The sequence below is a fragment of the Capricornis sumatraensis genome, chromosome 21, assembly GCF_032405125.1.
Source record: "Capricornis sumatraensis isolate serow.1 chromosome 21, serow.2, whole genome shotgun sequence".
In the NCBI taxonomy this organism is placed as follows: domain Eukaryota; kingdom Metazoa; phylum Chordata; class Mammalia; order Artiodactyla; family Bovidae; genus Capricornis; species Capricornis sumatraensis.
Window position 1 is genome coordinate 13569460 of NC_091089.1, and position 22384 is coordinate 13591843.

The following is a 22384-nucleotide window of genomic DNA, read 5'->3' on the forward strand; positions in this document are numbered from 1 at the left end:
GATGTCATTAGCTTTCTAGTTTTGGAAAGTATTTGAGAACAAAACAATCGTGTGTGTGTGTCCTGCGCTTTTGAAAGTGTTTGAGAAAAAAACAATCATGTGTGTGTTTGTGTGTGTGTGTGTGTCCTGCCCTTTGGGAAGTATTTGAGAATAAAACAATTGTGTATGTATATGTGTGTGTGTGTTTGTGTGTGTGTCCTGCCCTTTGGAAAGTATTTGAGAATAAAACAATCTTGTGTGTGTGTCCTGCCATTTCTTCAAATCTGTGGTTTGAAAAGCTGTCCTATGAAATTTAAATCTGATTTGATTCTGAATATGTAAAATTTAAACAGCAGCCAAATCCTGGAAGTGTTTTTAGGATATATATCAAGTATGACTCATCAATGACAATCAAAAGACACTGTCCAAGCATTCTTCATCACTAATGACCAAAAATGAATATGTGCTGCAAGTTGCTCCTAACATTTTATAAATGTAACTCACAACTGCTTTTCCCATCAAAAAATAACTGTTGTTTAGCATTTAACACATTTCAAAGCATTTCATCTGTTGGAAGTCCTGACCCCAGCTCGGTGGAGATCTGGCAAGAAGCATCCGTTCGTGACAGAGGAGCACACCAGGAAAGGACACTCAAAGGACTTGTCTGTGGTCACAAAGTGGGCCAACGTGAGGGGTCTTGCTTGAATTACTCCTTCGACTACAGGTTACTTTCAAACTATGACACCTGATGCAGGTCAATCACAGAAATGGACTACAAAGTAAAAATCTGGATCACTATTAACAGCTAACCCTTCATGAGTGCTTCCTATGTGGCAAAGATGAAGTGCTCGACGTAGGTTACCTTCAGTCCAATGACTGTATTACATAAGACCTATTAATAAACCCCAGTGGTTCAGCAGGTAAAGAATACACCTGCAATCCGGGAGACACAGGAGACATGGGTTCAATCCCTGGGTCAGGAACATCCCCTGAAGGAGGAAATAGCAACCCACTCCAGTATACTTGCCTGGAGAATCCCCTGGACGGAGGAGCCTGGCAGGCTACCGTGCATGGGGTCACAAAGAGTAGGACACGACTGAGCAAATAAGCACACAAATTATTAAACCCATTTTACAGAGATTAAGTTGATAGAAGCTGTGTACAGGTGACCCTCTGAATCCACAGCTCTCACATCCCCAGGGATTCAGGCAGCTTTGAAATCCACAGATAAGGAAGGCCAACTGTACTAGGCCATTTTATGTAAGGGACTTGAGCACCCTCAGATTTGGAATCCTCAGGAAGGGGGGAGGGAGATTCTAGAACCAATCCTCTGCAGATGCTGAGGGGTGATACAATTCCCAAGCAGTGATGGTGAGGTTCACGTTCGCATCTCCTTGATTTATGAATCTGTTAGGATTTAATAACTAACGAGGCTAAACTTCCTCCAGATGCACTGCCATAATGTGCCGATTCACTACCATTTGTATTAGGTAATATTCCCTAAGGAGAGCATGAAAACTGTCACATAATTTCCAATTCCCTGGGAAAACAAAACAGAACAGAACAAAAGCTTCCTTTTCTAAAGCCCTTATTTATGGGACCTAATCCCTGTTTCCTGTTTCTAAATTTTAATCGGAAGATTACTACTTTATAATATTGTGATGGTTTTTGTCATACGTCTACATGAATCAGTCACAGGGATACATGTGTGCCCCCACCCTGAACCCCCCTCCCTCCTCCATCCCCACTCTATCCCTCTGGGTTGTCCCAGAACACTGACTTTGGGTTCCCTGCTGCATGCATGGCACTTGCAGTGGTCATCTATTTTACATATGGTAATACACATGTTTCAATGCCAGTCTCTCAAATCATCCCAACCTCACCTTCTCTTATTGAGTCCAAAAGTCTGTTCTTTACATCTTTGTCTCCTTTGCTGCCCTGCATGTTGGATCCTCATTACCGTCTTCCTACATTCCATATATACGCATTAATATACAGTAATTTGTCTTTCTCTTTCTGACTACTTCACTCTGTATAACAGGCTGCGGTTTAATCCACCTCAATAGGACTGATTCAGATGTGTTCCTTTTCACGGCTGAGTAATAATTCCATTGCATCTATGTTCCACAACTTCCTTATGAAACATGTAGGTTGCTTCCAGGTCCTGGCTATTGTAAACAATATTGCAATGAGCATTGGGGTACATATGCCTCTTTCGAATCTGGTTTCCTCAGTGTGTATGCCCACCAGTGGGATGGTTGGGTCATATGGCAGCTCTATTCCCATTCCCTTTTATTCTCTGCATGTTTCTTACCAGGCAGCCAACTGAAATCTTCCTGTTCTCTTTTGCACTGAACATTTAAGAAAGCCCAAAATAACCTACCTCCTTCCTCCATTCCTTTTCGCTTTATCGATTTGCTTCAGCCGAGTTTATGGCAGACTTTAAAACAGGGCTGTGGCCATCACAGGAATTCTAGGGAAGGTCAAGTCTGTGATTTGGGCTCATCACGGTGGGGTAACTATCAGTCAAATCCAGGTCTATCTCCTGTGCCCCATGTGTTCCCAGTGGACTAGCCTGTATCCTTGAAATAACTCAGAAACAGCAGTAGCTTTAGACTCTCCCAACACAGCCCTGAGGAAATTGTGCACTCTTGGGATGCTCCAGAGTCAGAAACATGTGGAAAACGCCACGTCCAGGCCTCACAGCTGTGAGATGGGTTACGGACGCAACAGGCGCTCAGCCTGGAGACCTGCTTAGGCCAGAGTTCTCAGATTTCTTAACCCTGCCCTAAACGTGCCCCTGAACTGATTGGAACAGTGTGTGATACTCTATAGTTATACAGGCAGTATTTATCCAAAGTTTAGAATGACATTGTCAGTAAATATTCTGTTAGAATACAAACAAAATATTTAAGAAAAAGCCTACTTTAACTTTTAAAATGAGAGCAGAACGCTGAAAGACTTGAAGGGACAAGTAAGAGAAAGCAAATACCAGTGGAATGTGCAGGAAGCTTTCAGTGTGTACTGAAGAAGAGCGAACAGGCCCCTCATTTACCACTTTTACCTGAGGAAAACAGTATTTGGAGAAATTGATTTTGGCTTTCCTAGTTAGCATGCAGTTTTACTACAGCTTCCTTTTAGCATATTCACTAATTACATTATTGATCACATCTATTAGTCCAAACCCTAATTTTTTTCCTATTTTCTTCAAGAGATAATAATGCTAATAAAAACAACAACAAAAATAACATTCGGATGGCCAAAGGTTCATTTGCATTTATCCTTAACATCGTATGAAAACTCGATAGAACTTTTTGGCCAACCCAGTGGGTAATGCAATCATGTCTTGTATTATGACACAATTCATAGTAAGGGGAACAAAAATCTTGGTTTTTCTCTTTTTCACTGACTGGATCAGTTGTAAATTATTGAGGTTTAATCCTGCCCATGACAACAGTTGCTATGGGGCTTGGTCCGTTCCAGAGATTTTTATCCTGTAACCTTGGTACAGGGTTCCACAGGCATTGCTTGAAATAATAATAAAAAGAGCTACTGCATGATTGTTGAAGCCTCTGGAGTTGCTTAAACTCCTTCCCCCATTTTAAGTTTCTATTTCTCCTATACATTCTTTAACTCTAGATATGAGGTTAAAAATAGAGTGGTGTGAAAAACTAGCTTGATCAGTGTGCCCAGAGTTTACAGAGAAATCAAACTTAGACACAAGTCAAAAGCCATAGACAGTGTGAAGAGAGTAGCACTGGAAAAAAAAAAAAAAAATACACATACACACACACACAATGTGATACTAGTCATGTGAACATCAGTCCCTTTTGCTTTTAATCATAAATCCCACTGTGAAATCTTAATTGGATCTGAAACAAAACGCACTTCTTCCTCTGACACTAACCCTTAATCCTCACTCATTTGTGTGTTTTCGCCATCATCAACTGTACTCACATTTCCAACGAATGATCTAATCAATGGAAAAAACAGTCCTGTTTCAGGTCATTGCACTCCACAACCACTCTCCCAAATTCACAAACACAGCTGTTGTGTCACAGCCAGAAGTCTATGTGCAGGTGCTACAATGATTAGCCAACAAGACACCTACCCTTTGTAATAAGGCTTGTATTTTTACTTTCCATGTCAAGCTTTACAATACTATCCCATCATTTGACATAAATCTTTGTAAAAAGCACTTTTCCAAGGTTGCGTATCTACTCCACAATTCAAGTTACTTTCATTTTAGACAAGGCTCTGTGTTTCTAGATGCAGCACATGTGTGATTTCAGCATCACAAATAAGCTCTCTCAATGTTCTATAGTCATCTGATTATTTCTCATCTGTTTCCTTAACTATTGATGGTTAATCATCTTTAACTATTTCAACTTCACTTTTCTTTGTGGTTCAGTCACTAAGCCATGTCTGACTCTTTGCAACCCCATGAACTGCAAAATCCCAGGCTTCTCTGTCCTTCACTATCTCCTCAGTTTGTTCAAACTCATGTCCATTGAGTGGGTGATGCCATCCAACCATCTCATCTTCACTTTTCTTAGACATAATTATCATACATTGAATCCCATTGACTTGAGCTCACTATTATCTGCTTCTGCAGAATAAGCAAAATCAGTTAGCCATCTAAATTCAGCTGTTAGGATTCAGTTGAGAAAATTACATAAACTGTGGCAAGGGGAGAGTGTATGAAATACAAACCTGAGTTTCTCAGATATGTTATCAAAAAGAAAATGCCGACTTTTTCATGTCTTCACTTCAGAGAATCGAATGTGTAATCTTTTACACTGCACGAAGATTCTGCTCCAATGTGGACCCTTAAAAGACTCACAAATCAGAAAAATCTAATTTAAGCCTGGTTTGACTAATTCCACCAGTGATCATCACAAATCTTTCAAACTTGCATCTGTTAAGCATTATGTATGTGTTGTCCAAATCCTGATTGTGTGTTTTCAGTTAAATACCTTAAAACATGTCAGCAGTTTAACTAAGAAGATAAGTAAATATCCTAAGGGAAGCATTCTTATCAGATAATTGTGCACTGTTTACACACAAAACTTGCTGGAATGATGTTAATCATTTTGGTTATAGTAATTACCATTCCTGTGACATAGCCCCATCTTGAGAAATCACTCTTCTGCATTTATCTCACAGCAGACAGAATTCGAGCTGAACGAGAAATGAAGATGGCCTCCTTATACTCTCTTGGATTTCCCCCCCACATCTCTTCAGTTCACTCAGTCGTGTCCAACTATTTGCGACTCCACGGACTCCATTTTCATCACCAATGGCTGGAGCTTGCTCAAACTCATATCCATCAAGTCGATGCCATCCAGCCTTTGTTTCCCCTTCTCCTTCTGCCTTCAATCTTTCCCAGCTTCAGGGACTTTTCAAATGAGTCAGTTCTTCACATCAGGTGGCCAAAGTTTTGAAGCTTCAGCATCAGTCCTTCCAATGAACATTCACAACTGATTTCCTTTAGGATCGACTGGTTTGATCTCCTTGCAGTCTAAGGGATTCTTGAGAGTCTTCTCCAACAGCACAGTTCAAAAGCATAAACTCTTCGGTGTTCAGCTTTCTTTATAGTCCAAATCTCACATCCAAACATGACTACTGGAAAAACCATATCTTTGACTAGACAGACCTTTGTCAGCAAAACAATTTCTCTGCTTTTCAATATGCTGTCTAGGTTGGTCATAGCTTTTCTTCCAAGGAGCAAGCGTCTATTCATTTCACGGCTGCAATCACCATCTGCAGTGATTTTGGAGCCCCAAAATAAAGTCTGTCACTGTTTCCCTTGTTTCTCCACCTATTTGCCATGGAGTGATGAGATCATGTACCATGATCTTACTTTTCTGAATGTTGAGTTTTTAGCCAGCTCTTTCACTCTCCTCTTTAACTTTCATCAAGAAACTTTTCAGTTCTTTGATTTCCGCCATAAGGACAGTGTCATCTGCGTATCTGAGGTTACCGATATTTCTCCTAGCTATCTTGATTCCAGCTTGTGCTTCATCCATCCCAGCATTTCTCATGATGTACTTCACATAAAAGTTAAAGAAGCAGGGAGACAATGTACTGCCTTGACGTACTCTTTTCCCCATTTGGAACCATTCTCTTGTTCTATGTCGGGTTCTAGCTGTTGCTTCTTCATCTGCATACAGATTTCTCAGGAGGCAGGTAAGGTGGTCTATTCCCATCTCTTGAAGAATTTTCCACAGTTTGTTGTGATCCATGCAGTCAAAGACTTTGGGGTAGCCAATAAAGCAGGAATATATGTTTTTCTGAAACTCTCTTGCTTTTTCAATGATCCAATGGATGTTGGCAATTTGATCTCTGGTTCCTCTGTCTTTTCTAAATCCAACTTGAACATCTGGAAGTTCACAGTTCATGTACTGTTGAAGCCTGGCTAGAAGAATTTTGAGCATTATTTTGCTGGCATGAGAGATAAGTGCAATTGTGAGGTAATGTGAATATTCTTTGGCATTGCCCTTCTTTGGGACTGGAATGAAAACTGATCTTCTCCAGTCCTGTGGCCACTGCTGACTTTGCCAGATTTGATGGCATACTGAGTGCAGCATTTTCACAGCATCATCTTTTAGGATTTGAAATAGCCCAACTGGAATTCTATCACCTCCACTAGCTTTGTTAGTGGTGATACTTTCCAATGCCCACTTGACTTCACATTCCAGGATGTCTGGCTCTAGGTGATTGATCACACCATCGTGGTTATCTGGGTCATTAAGTCCTTTTTTGAATAATTCTCCTGTGTATTCCTGCCACCTCTTCTTAACATCTCTGCTTCTGTTCAGTTCAGTTGATCAGTCATGTCCGACTCTGCGACCCCATGAATCGCAGCACGCCAGGCCTCCCTGTCCATTACCAACTCCGGCAGTTCACTCAGACTCATATCCATTGAGTCAGTGATGCCATCCAGCCATCGCATCCTCTGTCATCCCCTTCTCCTCCTGCCCCCAATCCCCCCCCAACATCAAAGTCTTTTCCAATGAGTTAACTCTTCGCATGAGGTGGCCAAAGTACTGGAGTTTCAGCTTTAGCATCATTCCTTCCAAAGAAATCCCAGGGCTGATCTCCTTCAGAATGGACTGGTTGGATCTCCTTGCAGTCCAAGGAACTCTCAAGAGTCTGCTTCTGTTAGGTCCATACAATTTCTGTCCTTCATCAACCCCATCTTTGCATGAAATGTTCCCTTGGTATCTCTAATTTTCTTGAAGAGAACTCTAGTCTTTCCCATTTTATTGTTTTCCTCTATTTCTTTGCACTGGTCACTGAGGAAGGCTTTCTTATCTCTCCTTGCTATTCTTTGGAACTCTGCATTCAAATGGGTATATCTTTCCTTTTCTCCTTTTCCTTTCACGTCTCTCTTTTTCTCAGCTATTAGTAAGGGCTCCTCACAACCATTTTGCCTTTTGCATTTCTTTTTCTTGGGGCTGTCTTGCTCACTGCCTTCTGTACAATGTCACGAACCTCCGTCGACAGTTCATCAGGCACTCTATCAGATCTAATCCCTTGAATCTATTTCTCACTTCCACTGTATAGTCATAAGGGATTTGATTTAGGTCATAACTGAATGGTCTAGTGGTTTTCCCTACTTTCTTCAATTTAAGTCTGAATTTGGCAGTAAGGAGTTCATGTTCTGAACCACAGTCAGCTCCCAGTCCTGTTTTTGCTGACTGTATAGAGCTTCTCCATCTTTAGCTGCAAAGAATAGAATCAATCTGATTTTGGTATTGACCATCTGGTGATGTCCATGTGTAGAGTCTTCTCTTGTGTTGTTGGAAGAGGGTGTTTGCAATGACCAGTGCATTCTCTTGTCAAATCTCTGCTAGCCTTTGCCTTTGCTTCATTGTGTACTCCAAGGGCAAATTTGCCTGTTACTCCAGGTGTTTCTTGACTTCCTACTTTTGAATTCCAGTTCCCTATGATGAAAATTACATCTTTTTTGGGTGTTATTTCTAGAAGATCTTGTAGGTCTTCATAGAACTATTTAATTTCAGCTTCTTCAGCATTACTGGTTGGGCATAGACTTGGATTTCCATGATATTGAATGGTTTGCCTTGGAAACAAACAGAGATCATTCTGTCACTTGTAAGACTGCATCCAAGTACTGCATTTCAGACTCTCTGGTTGACCATGATGGCTATTCCATTTCTTCTAAGGGATCCTTGCCCACAGTAGAAGACATAATGGTCATCTGAATTAAATTCGCCCATTCCAGTCTAATTTAGTTCACTGATTTCTAAAATGTCAATGTTCACTCTTGCCATTTCCTGTTTGACCACTTGTCATTAACCTTGATTCATGGATCTAACGTTCCAGGTTCCTATGTAAAATTGCTCCTTACAGCATGCGACTTTACTTCCATCAACAGTCACATCCACAACTCAGCGTTGCTGTTGCTTTGGCTCTGCCTCTCCACTCTTTCTGGAGGTATTTTCTCACTCTTCTCCAGTAGCATTTCAGGTACCTACCGACCTGGGGAGTTCATCTTTCAGTGTCCTATGGTTTTGGCCTTTTCATACTGTTCATGGGGTTCTCAAGGCAAGAATACTGAAGTGGTTTGCCATTCCCTTCTCCAGTGGATCACGTTTTGTCAGAACTCTCCACCGTGACCCATCCATCCATCTTGGGTGGCCGTACACGGCATGGCTCAAAGTTTCACTGAGTTGGAGAAGGCTATGGTCCACGTGATTAGCTTGATTCATTTTCTGTGATTGTGGTTTTCATTCTGTCTGCCCTCTGAGGGATAAGGATAAGAGGCTTATGGAAGCTTCCTGATGGGAGAGACTGAATGTGGCGGAAAAAGGATCTTGGGGTCACAAAGAGTCAGACACGACTGAGCGACTGAACTGAACTGAACTGTGATGGGCAGGGCCATGCTCAGTAAATCTTTAATCCAGTTCTGTTGATGGGCAGGGCTCTGTTCCTTCCCTCTTGTTTGACCTGAGACCAAACTATGGTGGAGGTAATGAAGATAATGGTGACCTCCTTCAAAAGGTCCTGTGCATCAAATGCCACACTGGGTGCCCCCGATCCAGCAGCAGGCCACCTCCAACCCACACCTCCTCTAGAGACTCCTGGACACTCACAACTAAGTCTGGGTCAGTCTACTATGGGGTCACTGCTCCTTTCTCCTGGGTCCTGGTACTCACATGGTTTTGTTTGTGCCCTCCAAGAGTCTGTTTCCCCAGTTTTGTGTAAGAGTCCACATCTCTTGGACACTATGTTATTTGTGTGGTGACAGGAGAGATGAAAATCCTCAGGCTTTTGGTCTGAGAAGATTTAAGACTGGTTGAGGTCGACACAAGTATTTTCCTGGCCAGTTCCATTTCCCTAACTGTTATTTGCTGAAATGAATTTGGACATTCTCTTATGTTGAATGTTGAGCCATGGAAGGACTGATGCTGAAGCTGAAGTTCCAATATTTTGGACACCTCAAGCACAGTTGATTCACTGGAAAAAAACCTAATGCTGCTAAAAGTCGAGGGCAGGAGGAGAAGGGGGTGACAGAACAGTGAGATGGTTGGATGGCATCATCAACTCAAGATAAATGAATGTGAGCAAACTCTGGGAGATAGTGAAGGACAGGGAAGACTGGCGCGTTGCAGTCCATGGGTTTGGAAAGAGCTGGACACTACTGAGAGGCTGAACAACAAAAGCCATGATGTACAAAAGTAGGCTAAGTTGATGCTTGACCCTATTGCTCCATCTTTTCCCACCAGCTCAATGGAGTACGGCAGTGTACAGCCAACCATCTACAAACACTCCTAATGTCTATATAACCCCTTCAGGGATGGGCTAATGGTTTCCCCACTTGTTTGAAGCTGCACTTTTATCAGTTAAAACTCCTTGAGTGTATTGTGTATTTCATATACCAAAAACTAGAATTCTTTACACATGAGTTTATTTTTAATTGAATAAAAGTCCAAAATATTTTCTTTCTGGCCTCTCAACAGTTCATTAATTTTCCATACTCTATTTTGGAAATTTCTGTTCCAGGGTTCATTTCTAATACTTCTGTGTCCCAGCTAAATACCATTTTAATGTCTCTGTTAATTATCATGTCCTGTTATCCAATGGTCAGTTTCAAGATTTAGTGAAATTTAGGAAATTGCATGTAATATTAATAATTTGAGAGTCCACATAAATGTATCTATTCTGTTGAATATATGCCCTTTTAAAGGAAAAAGTTTGCAAAACATCCCAAAAGACCTTGATAGTATTGCAAGTAAATCTGATACTTTGAAGGAAAACAAAATTATTTTCATAGAAGTAAAACAATATATTTCCAGAAATTTACTTTCCAGACTGGCCCTCTAACACTTCTGAATTGTAACTCTAATGATTGCTCCCTTACTCTACTTATTGTACTTCCAAGTGCATCTATTACCTCATCTCCAATATAAGAACCCTGAGTTCAAGGCCTTTCTGAAGATTTAATCAGTACTGAATATGAATCAGAAATGTTATTGGCTCTATGAAGAATCATTAGGAGAAATCATTACTAAATCTTTTCCAACATTAAACAGAACACCATTCATTGTTTAGACCTCAGCTCTCTTATGAATATATTAAAATTTAAGACATTCAGTTGCTTTCTCTTTTACCCTTAGCCAACTATACCTATTATTTTCCAAAGCAATGTTTTATTTATAATCATGAGGGTTAAACACTTGTGGCACACTCTACAGTATAAAACAGTTTATATTTTGTAAGCAATGAGGAAGAAAGCTCTTATTTAAATATAGATTAGTAGACATCTTCTTGGAATCTTGACACCAGAGAGCAGTCTCACATGCTTCGGAATAAAAAAAAAAAACAAAATCAATTTCTCCGAGACATCCTAAATTGATGTGCTTTTGAGAAATAAGATCAATTACTACATAAAAGTATGGCTATTACCTGACAGCATTTTAGATTTAAATTTCATCCACGTCTCAGATAAACCCACAACCCCATCCTAAAAATGGACGATGGACTTTAATGAACCATTTAGTGCATATCCCTCAAATCACCAGTAACATTTATCCTAATCCATAATGGCAGCTTAGGTAGTTCTATACCTCCTTCAAGATTTCAAAACTTTCAGATTTTTTTTTTTTTTTTTCAGTAGAAGCACGTGGCAGGCACCACCTTGACTAAGAGATCAAAGTCAGTATCTGTAAGAATGAGCCCTGTTAGCAGCCTGTGTCTCCTGAGAAGCAGCAATGAGCAGGGCACCATACCGTTTCTGTGGCATTCCTGCCCACACTACATCTCCTGACATGCCTACCTTAGGAAGAAACATGTACTAACCCCGACTGTGAGAGACTCTACCAAATCGCTAGTCAAGGACGACAGACTGAAGAGACAAGACAAATGCAAGATACGATACAGGATTGGCTTCTACCAGAAAAGTCACTCGACTGTAGCAGCTGGAAAATTCTGAATATGACCTGCTGATAAGTCAAGAGTACTGCAGCCATGTTAACTTCCTAGTTTAAATAATAGGTATAGTCACTGCAGGCATGCAAGCTCAGGGACTCAGTCGTGTGCACCTCTTTAGGACCTCGTGCACTGTACCCTGCCAAGCTCCTCTGTCCATGGAATTATCTAGGCTAGTATACTGGAGTGGGTAGCCATTCCCTTCTCCAGGGGACCTTCCCAACCCAGGGGTCAAACCCACATCTCCTGTGTCTCCTGCACTGCTGGCAGATTCTTTACCTGCTGAGCCATCAGGGAAGCCCAATAGGTGTAGCCATTAGTCATGTATGATACTGTCATTCGGAGAAGCTGGGTCCTACTTTACAACCTATGTGTAAGTCTGAAATGACTTCAAGATGGTTTCAAATTTTTACCTAGTTGATCTCTATTTGACAGATGAGCAGACTGAAATGTATGCATCCTAGAGCACTGTTCAAAATAATGAGGGACTTGACAGTATAACCCAGGGTTTCTGCTTACTGGTCTTTCCACTATATAAAGCTTCCCCCAATATAGTTTTAGAAGATTCTGTCCTACTTTCTAAGGAGATAATTCCTTTTTTCTCCCCTCTGATTTGGAGACTGAATCGTGAAATCAGAATGTTTCCAGGTATCCTCGTGCAAGCCTTTGTTCACGGATCCATGAATCTGTGCCTCTGGTTACCCACCTCTGCAGCTACAGATCAGCTGTGGAACTGACTCCTTTCTATTGCCACCTGTTACCTGCTTGGTTTATCAACCAGGCAATGTTAGGATGGAGAGGCTTTATTTTTAACTCTTTTTTCTAGCACAGTACCTAACATAGAGCAGGTACTTAAAAAGTATTTAAAGAAGAGAAGGAAGGGAAGAAAGAAAACACATGACAGGCTGCCCAGCACGCCAGAGATGTTAAGCATAGTTCTACAAACTATTGTTTCTCTCCAGTAATCATGATCACTATGACAGATAATCAATATAAATCAGATGAAACGATTAGGATTAAATTCCTCCCACGCTAGCACTCATCCATGTATGCTTAAACCAGCAAAGCTTCAGTCCCTGGCCTGTGCTTATCTAATTGTATCATTTATCTTGGTGAGTCCCAGAGACTGACTGTGTATCAGTGAGCATGGCATATACAGTTGGTCAGTTACACTTTTCTATAGAAAAGCTCAATATCATCCTTTTAGCTGGAATTTTGTCTTTGCATTTAGAAATTCAACATCAATATAAAAACCCAACTATCATACACTGAATTGAGCTTTTCATAATTTTTGCTCCTACTCTCACCAAATGGGTGACAAGGGTGTACAAACACACACGTTGAAGAAGACAGCATTTTAAATGATCTTGATCAACATAAACTATCAACATAAAAATGAAAATGTAGAGCCAATCTATACTATCTAGTTTGAGTGTGTGTGTGTATTCCGTCACTCAGTTGTGTCCAACTCTTTGTGACCCCATGGACTGTAGCCTGCCAGGCTCCTCTGTCGATGGAATTCTCCAGGCAAGAATACTGGAGGGGGTTGCCATTTCGTCCTCCAGGGGATATTCTCGACTCAAGGATCGAACCTGCGCCTCCTGCATCGCCTGCATCAGCAGGTGGATTCTTTACCACTGAGCCATCTGGGAAGCCCAAGTTTGACTATAATTGGGTTTATAACTGCAGGTCCCTATCCTCCAACTTCTAGCTGTGTAGTCTCACCTGTAAACTACTTGGTAGCTAATTACAACCTTCATTTCTAACCTAAGATAACTTTGAAGAGAAAATAAGCAATATTAAACTGAATTAATGGTACGTTTCTGCATTTTAGTAGCAAAATCTGATATATATCATTTTCATTATGGTTTTCAAAGAACACACAAACACTTCGGGTTGTTGATTTTATGTGGAGAAAACACATTTACTACTTTATAGTTATACCAGAGTTTTATAAGAGCTAAAAATAACTGCCAAAAAATATTTCTAAGAGACGGAACTTATTTGCATCCCACAGAGCTTATCCACGTCCAAATTTCTTCTGAAGCCACCAGGAGCTCCACATTTCTACCAGCGAAGTAACGAGAAGATAAAAATCCGGGTCTTCACAACTCACTCTGGTTATAAAAATGTCATGAAAATCGGTTTCCTATGCATACGCAGGACAAACTATTTGTTTTATTTTAAGATGGAAACCAATTTCAGGTAATCTACATATTTAGAGGATGCTTTTGCTATTCTCCCTCTGAAATCTACAAAATGTAATTTTTACCATGATATACTAGGTTAGCCAAAAAGTTCATTCGGGTCTTTCAATAAGGTGTTATGGAAACACCCAAGTGAACTTACGTGTTCTTCCCTAAGTTCTTAATATTTGGGATTATTTTATTTTTGTGTATCTCATATAAACTTACCCCCATGAAGGAATCTGATTTGTAACACAACCTCCCTTCAGGAGGAAAGTTTCCTTTCTGGAACAGTGAGCAGAGCTTCAGGGATCAGGAGCCCGAGAAATCTTTCAGTGAGAGATATGGCTGTAAGGTGTAATTAAATGCATCAAAGATGCTCAGCAATGCTTCCAAGCCAGGTGAAATTGAGAGCAGAGTGAATCCCATACTACATTCCTATGTCTTTGATTCTGACTAGGGTAAGAGGCATAAATTCTCCCTGAATGAGGGGGAATGAAAGGGGAGCAGCAGAAAAGGTAAGAGTGATGTTAACAGCTTGAGAAGCAGACTGAGGAAGAAGCACGAAACACACATTTCAGTGAAAGTGATGGCCCAGAGGAAAGCGAACGCCTGGCAGCCCATTACATTGAGCGGAGACGAAAAACACTTAATACCTGAGACTCGGTCTCAGTGGTTTTGCAGACAAATTTTTTTTTGTCAGATGGTTAGGGGATGTTAAGCGAGAAATGCCAAGGTGAGGAAAAGACGGGACTAGAAAACTGCAGTGTGATGCGATCAGATGGCTAGACACAGCTACTTCACACACACTTCAAAGAGCCAGGTCAGGGTGATGTAAATTCACAGGAAGAAGAGAAAAGAAGGGCATCTCTACTTCATCCTTCCCATGAAAGGACAAGAAGCAGACACAGTTGTAATTAAGAAATACTCTTGGGGACCTCCCTGGAGGTCTAGTGGTTAAGACTCTGCACTTTGACTGCAGGGGAAACTAAGATCCCATGTGCCTTGCTGCACAGCCAAAAAAATACTCCTCTTAAGGAAAGGTGTACTACTTACTATTCTTTAAAACGGAGCTCCATACAGCACAGTGACTCTGGTTAATAATATTGTAATGTACATTTGAAAGTTGGGAAGACAGTGGACCTCGAAAGTTCTCAACACACAAAAGAAGAATTTGTAACTATGTAGATTGACGGATGTCAACTAGGTGTACTGTGGTCATCATTCCTCAATTTATACAAATGTGGAATCATTATGTAGTATACCTGAAAGTAACACAATGTAGTATGTCAACTATGGGGCATCCCAGGTGATGCCAGTGGTAAAGAACCCATCTCCCAATCCAGGAGACATGGGTACAATCCCTGGGTCGGGAAGATTTCCCTGGAGAAGGAAATGGCAACCCACTTCAGTATCCTAGCCTGGAAAATTTCATGGACAAAGGAGCCTGGCAGGCTACAGTCCATGGGGGTGGCAAAGAGTCAGACACGACAGAGAACAAATACATCAATTATACTTTAACTTACAAAAAGAGCTCCATCAGAGTAATGACTCCTTTCATAAGACTCAGCGGCTTGTCAATTTGATCACAAGAAAACAGTGAGATGCTCACAATAAAGGTCAGATTCTAACTCAGCCTAGAAGTGTGTCTTGGAGGCCTCTTGCAGAGGATCTGGAGGAGCTCCTGGTCCCTTTCAACTCCTGGTCCCTTTCGTCTTGAGTTATCAAACTCAGGAAATTGGCTAAAATAAAAGGTGATAGCCATCTTGTGACTTCAGTGTCCTACCTTAAAGACCAAATTTTATGTAACTGTAGACTAATTTAGCTGATCTTGTTGGGCATCAGCCATAAACATGGTCTTCAACTTTGAAGGTAAAAAAATTTTAGATGTGATCTGACATTTGAAGTCCACGTGTTTAAGGTCTGAATCATTCACCCACATATGTATGCCATAATCTAATCCTATACATGACATGTATCGCCAAGTACATCCAATATGGACCATTCCTATAATTAATTGCAATACTATTTAATACATAAAATAATGTCTTTCATCTGAAGGATCACAACTATAACACATATAACTGGACACATAACACAACAGATTATCCACAACCTGGTTAATTTATAATTAATATGTAGTGAAATAGATAAATATAATGTCTAGATTAATGTTCCAAATATTTTATCTCATTATTTCTCAGTAAAAACAAACAAACAAAAAAAAACAAAAAAACTTGACTTACAGATATCATTATTCCTATTTTAAAGATGAGGAAACTATAATTTAGTAATATTAGGCAACTTAACCTAAGTCATACAACTAGTAGGAAATGCCCGAGTCAGCAGTAAGACTGAAGTCAATTTGATGCATACAATACATATTCATTTTGCGATTAAATTAAGCTATCAAGTTTAGCAAGGTCACCATTTACATTTTCCAAATTACCTAAACAGCTCAATTTTCTCAGGAAGACTTAAAGTGTAGCCATCTAACCAGCATACGTTAAATATGCATTTGTGAAATGCACTATCTGCCTATCTATACTTCTGCATATTAATCTAGAACTTTCTATTCTGTCTTTGAAAACTCTGGTCATAGCCTCCCTCAAGGTAGGAAAAAAAAAAAGGAAAAAAATGAAAACAGTATATATATCTACTGTACACATCCAAGTGATAAAAACTCTACTGAGGTCAAAATTTTCCTTTAACTCTGCCCATTCAGGACACCAACCTAAAAAGACTCATTTTATTTTCTCAGACAAAAAGTCTCAAGTATTCACACGTTCTCTACCCCCTTCTCTCAAGCAAATGTAAAATGCACGTTTTAAAGCCTTTCATTTGTCTCTCTTCTCTATAAATTTATCTCCATCTCAAATTGTTTTATTGCCCTTTTTCTGTATTTTAATCAGTTAAGTGTTTTTTCAAACCTATTTCCACCCTGAACATTTTACTATGAAGAGCTCTATTGAACTCCCAATACACAGCCTTCAAGAGATAAGCACAAACTTGTTTCCTGCCACATAAAGTCTGCTAGACGATTGTCTCTAATTAACTGAAAGGAAAGCACAGGACATTTGCTACCTAATCAAGGAACCACACAATTTCTCTTATTAATAGAAAAATAACAATGGCATTGCCCGGTACTTTTGCATGTGTTTGGAACTTAAGTAACCTAGAGACATGCCTTCATAACTTGAAACTGACTTAACATGGATTATCTTGATAGAAGCAGTCTGAATTGTTATGGTGAAGTTTATAAAAATTAAAACATGAGGGTTTTTTTTTTAAATTTTAAATTATCTTGATTTCCAAATGTCAATCTCACTCAAGCAACTCCATTTAAAACCAAATTAGTGGGAATATTTTAGTCATGTTTAGAAAATTTAACATTTGTGCAAAAGTGTGATTTCTACTGGGTTTCCCTTGTGGCTCAGCTGGTAAAGAATCTACCTGCAATGCCGGAGGACCTGGGTTCGATCCCTGGGTTGGGAAGATCCCTTAGAGAAGGGAAAGGCTACCCACTCCAGTATTCTGGCCTGGAGAAGTCCATGGACTATAGAGTCCGTGGGGTCGCAAAGAGTGGGACACAACTGAGTGACTTTCACTTTCACTACTGATAACTACTGATAGTGGTAGTAACTACTATAATAATAATGAATAACTACTGATCCTTTGGACTTTCCTGGTGGCTCAGACAGTAAACAATCTGCCTGCAATGCAGGAGACCTGGTTTGATCCCTGGGTTGGGAAAATCACTTGGAGAAGGGCATGGCTACCCACTCCAGTATTCTTGCCTGGAGAATTCCATGGAGAGAGGAGCCACGCGAGCTATAGTCCATGGGGTCACCAATAGTTGGACATGACTGAGCTACTAACACTTTCACTTTTCACTGGCCCTTTATGAAATATTTATGAATTATTATAGCCCTATCCATTCAACCAAATTTGATGAATTTCTCAAATGTTCATTAAAAATGAATGAAATTATGAGCTAGAGTCGAGGTCACTAACATTGCAGAAGGTTAATGCTTTCACTTGATTTACAAGAAAATAAGAGAGATGGAAAGATTTAGTACATAGTAAGTATAAATGATGGTGCTACTGATAAAAGCAGACGGGCTCTGAAAATACACATATGTGCGCACACACACACACACACACACAAACTTGTGCACATCCTTTCTTGGGCGTCCCAGGTGGCACTAGTGATAAAGAACGCACCTACCAATGCAGGAGACACAAGACACATGCGTTTGATCTCTGGGTCGTGATGATCCCCTGGAGGAGGAGACAGCAACCTGCTCCAGGATTCTCACCTAAAGAATCCCATGGACGGAGGAGCCTGGCAGGCTACAGTCCCTAGGGTCTCAAAGAGTTGGACACGACTGAAGCAGCTTAGCACACGTGCATGCCCATCTTTCGTCAGGACAGCAACATGCTATGATAGGCTAGACAGTTTCCTAATCCATGTCCCTAGAAATCTTCAACATATCTGAACTCCTTTGTTACAACACAGCATCAGTATTTGTACAATGTAGAGGCATTTAAGGAAAAGTAAGAAGATAAACATAATAAAGATCATCTTGGCTTAGGTAGACAACTACCAACAAAAACATATTTTTCACTCTTACTCAAGGTCTATTCAAATGAAACAATGACCCCTGAAACAAATACCGAAGATTCTCCTTCAATCATTCACAGTTGAAAATACACTCAGGGATAAATTCATCAGTGTGCTGAGCTTCACTTTACCAGGAATAGATGCATAAAACTGACAAAGAGCAGACATGCAGATGTATAGATGTCTTGCAAACACATTCTACTTATAGAAACCCTTCACCAGGGCTCAGCACAAAGTTGAAAATCTCAGGACATCTTCACAGACGTGCACACAGCCAGACCTGCATCCAGCTAGGAACTGGGAACATGGTACCAGGATGGGGAAAAGCCACGTGCCCTGAAGTGCTCCCTTCAATTCAGAAGGTGCTCGAACGGAAACCGCTACCCAAACATGCAGACAGAAAGAGGCAGTGGTAAAGAACCTCCCCTTGGGGACCACTTGGCCGCCAAATAAATACACCCCAAACTGCCCACCATTCATCTAACATCACTTCTCGTGGACCTCTGTTCACGCTCATTTTTAACGAAAATGTTAATTTTAAAAAGGAAATTTTAATAGTCCATTAAAACAAAATCACTACTTAGAAACGTAGATTTGAACCGCTCCTGATTTAGAAACAACAGTCCCCATAATTACACTTTTGCCATTTTCAACTGCCAAGTATCAGAACAGGATACATAAGCCTCAAGTTAGTATAAGCATTATTAGCCTTGTTAACTCCCAGGAAAAAATCTCAAAAATCTATTGGCTCATAGAACCCACCAGTCTTCATTCATTAGTGCAGGGGTCCCCGGCCTCTGCACCATGGACCAGTACATCCTGTCAAATCAGTGGCAGGTTAGATGAGAAATAGAGCAGACAATAAGTGTAATGCCCTTGAATCATCCCCTAACCATGTCCCTCATCCTTGTCGGGAGGAAAAGCTGTCTTCCACGAAACCGGTTCCAAGCACCAAAAACGTTGGGGACTGCTGTTGAGTAAGCATTCCTGCTCTCATTTTGGAAACGACAGCTTTACTAACATGCCACCATCATGCTAAACGAGGCGTGAGTACGAGTCTCGCCTGTATCTTGGAATAAAGCATCACTCCCTGAACTGTGGCTTCACGGGATGAGTAACACCTGGATAACTGTGCCAGCGTGGCTAACCAATGCCAGAAACCTCATGACAGCTTTGTGTTTCTAATCTCCAAAGAAAAAGTAGCCGTTCTCCATTCAACCACAGACATTCACAAGAATCGTTTGTGACTTGGAAAAGCCAAATACCCTACCTTTCCTACATAGAGCGGGTCTGAACCCATGTACTCCTCCAGCACGAAGAACTGATTCCACACCCAGCTGCGCTTCGTGCGCGACCTCCCTGATTGGAAATAGGGCTTTGATCCGGACCTTGAGAGCTCCGCTTGACTCATCCCCGAAAAACACAGGAAAAGCGCGATCAGCTGAAGAAAATGGCAGAACTCCACTTTGCCCAACTTCATCTTTTTTTTTTTCTTTCTTTTTCCTGTGTAAGAAAAAAACCTTGACAAGAGAGAAGGCACAGTTCCAGTTGGCTTAGTAGCTCTTGCCTCCGGCAGGGTGTCAGCTGGGAGTGCAGAGACAATAATTTGTAGAGAGTTCGAAGGGGAGAGGTCACAAGTGCTGAATAACCTTCGCCCAAGAATGGTGTAATAGGTACCTACCAGAACAAAGAGAAGAGCTGGTGTCAGAAAGCGAAACACAGAAATACCTTTTAACTTGCACTTACTAACTCATTCTCTTTTTTTTTACTTTGTTTTTAATACCAAAAACGTTTTGCATTGGAGTGCGGCCAATTAATGGGGTTGTGGTAGTTTCAGATGATCAGTGAAGGGACTCAGCCAAACACACACATGTATCCATTCTCCCCCCAAAACTCCACTCCCACCCAGGCTGCCCTGGGCTCTACAGTAGATCTTTGTTGGTACTAACACACTCTTGGATCGTCCAAGATATCATTATCTGCACTATCATTAAAATATGAGGATAAACTTAAAATAGAAAACTGCAAAAGCTGTAGCCATATTCACAAATAACATAAATACTGCTGATGCAGAATTATCCTGATTCCATAATACAACCTTAAAATTTTCCTCGCTCTTCTAAGGCATTCTCATTGGGAGCATATGGTTTATTTAATACAAATGGAGCAACCAATTGGTTAAGAAAAAAATCATTTCAATGCTAGGTGTTTTTTTTTTTTTTTTTTTTTGTCCTTTTCTATCACAGTTTCATTTGTTGGTATTAGAATATGAAAGCCAAGCAGCTCAAAGCAGGGATTTAACCAAATGGAAAGGACATATGCTAGTTTAAATCTCTCCTGTGAAACTGCAAAGAGAAAGTAGTATGAGATGCTTCAAAACCGGTTGATTGATTGTAAACCACTGAACACCAGCTGTTTTGATGTGTTCTGATTTGATTGTGATCAGCTGAAAAGCTCAGTGGTTTCCAATTTCTACCCTTCAAACTTATCGTCATGTATGCTGTGGAGCGTGTTTGGTTATTCTACTGCACTGAAGGTATTTGCAGCTTTACAAATATTTACTGAACCCTTGCAGCACTGTTTGTGCATAGTAGGGCCTTTCTCTGTCAACAATGACAGGATTGAATTATATTTATCATCAGAGGGGTGAGCAAATTTGACTCTATATGTGAGACTGATTCTCGGTTCCACACACCTAAGAGGTGTCTTAGCAGCAGCAAAAATCTTTTATCCTCAGGTCTCGTTATTTCATTACCAAATTCTGATTATGCAAGAGATAATCAGTTTACAATGCCAACTTGCCAACACACCCCAAAACACAGAGGAATGAGAATTTATGACCAAGTGCTCACTTAAATCACTGTTGCACTTTGGGTTATGAATTCATTTGGCAACTATAAATAAATCAACAATAGGATAATTAAGGCAAATAAGATTTGCTTTCAATTTTTGAGAGGAGAAAAATAGTCTTAACAACATGAAGCCACAAGATATCTCATTATCAAAGCAGAAAATACTCTCTGTGCCAACTTTTCCATCTTTCTCCCTTCTCTCCTATAACAGAAATGTCTGCTAATCATCAGATGATTTCTGACAGTCAAATTGCTTACAGAACATGTCATATATAGCAGAAGGAAGGTGAACTGTATTAAACGTGTTGAAATAGTCCACACAACTGAAAAAACATGTTGCATGGACTTGAAGCTCTAGTCAAATGAACATATTCCTATTAAGATACTGCAATAAAGTTTTGAAATTTAGGATATTCCAGAATAGCTCCAAATACAGCTAACTGCTATGTTCTGAGAACCCCCAGGAAGGATAAACTATTACTGGAGCATATTAACTGCAGTCTGTGCACTGAATACCATCTCCCAGAATCCAGATCTCCCATCTGATGATCAAAAATGAATTTGGTTCATTTGAAAACCACTCTAGAAAGGCAAGTTGTTCTATACTTAGAATTACAAGCAAGAAGGAACTTGGGGCGATTTACTGATATTCTGGTGGATGAATGACCCTCAGCTAGGTTGGAAGTTCTTTGTACACTGGTCTGAGCTAATCCACCTGAGAGACAAGTTACCTCCAGTTAAAAGAAGACAAGTAAACACTTAAACTGGAGAAGGCAATGGCACCCCACTCCAGTACTCTTGCCTGGAAAATCCCATGGACGGAGGAGCCTGGTAGGCTGTAGTCCATGGGGTCGCTAAGAGTCGGACACAACTGAGTGACTTCCCCTTCACTTTTCACTTTTATGCCTTGGAGAGGGAAATGGCAACCCACTCCAGTTTTCTTGCCTGGAGAATCCCAGGGATGGGGGAGCCTGGTGAGCTTCCGTCTATGGGGTCGCACGGAGTCGGACACGACTGAAGCAACTTAGCAGTAGCAAACACTTAAACAAGGAAATGGTGTGCTGGTGTAGGGATTTGTTTATGCCAACCGGGAATTGGGGCCAGGCACTCCTGGTGAGTGGCCTTTAGTAGGAAGAGCAGGGACCTCCTTCACAAATCAGGTTCCTGGTGATGGGGGAGGGGGGAACCTAGGGTTGTGGTGACCAGACTGAGTCCAGCATGGGAACCCTTTGGCCAAAGGACATTTCAAGTTTCACTGCTCTCCTTCCTCAAGACAGATGGAAACTGCG

The 22384-nt window shown here is 40.7% G+C and overlaps 1 protein-coding gene across 1 annotated transcript in view; it reads right to left on the reverse strand.

Moving 5' to 3' along the window:
- Positions 1-19723, reverse strand: part of CDH7 (cadherin 7) — a 126710-nt gene extending 106987 nt beyond the window's left edge. Inside the window, exon 1 of the mRNA XM_068993594.1 lies at positions 19514-19723. Coding sequence (XP_068849695.1) covers positions 19514-19723 — 210 coding nt within the window. The remainder of the gene's footprint in view (positions 1-19513) is intronic.
- Between the last annotated feature and the right edge of the window lie 2661 nt (positions 19724-22384).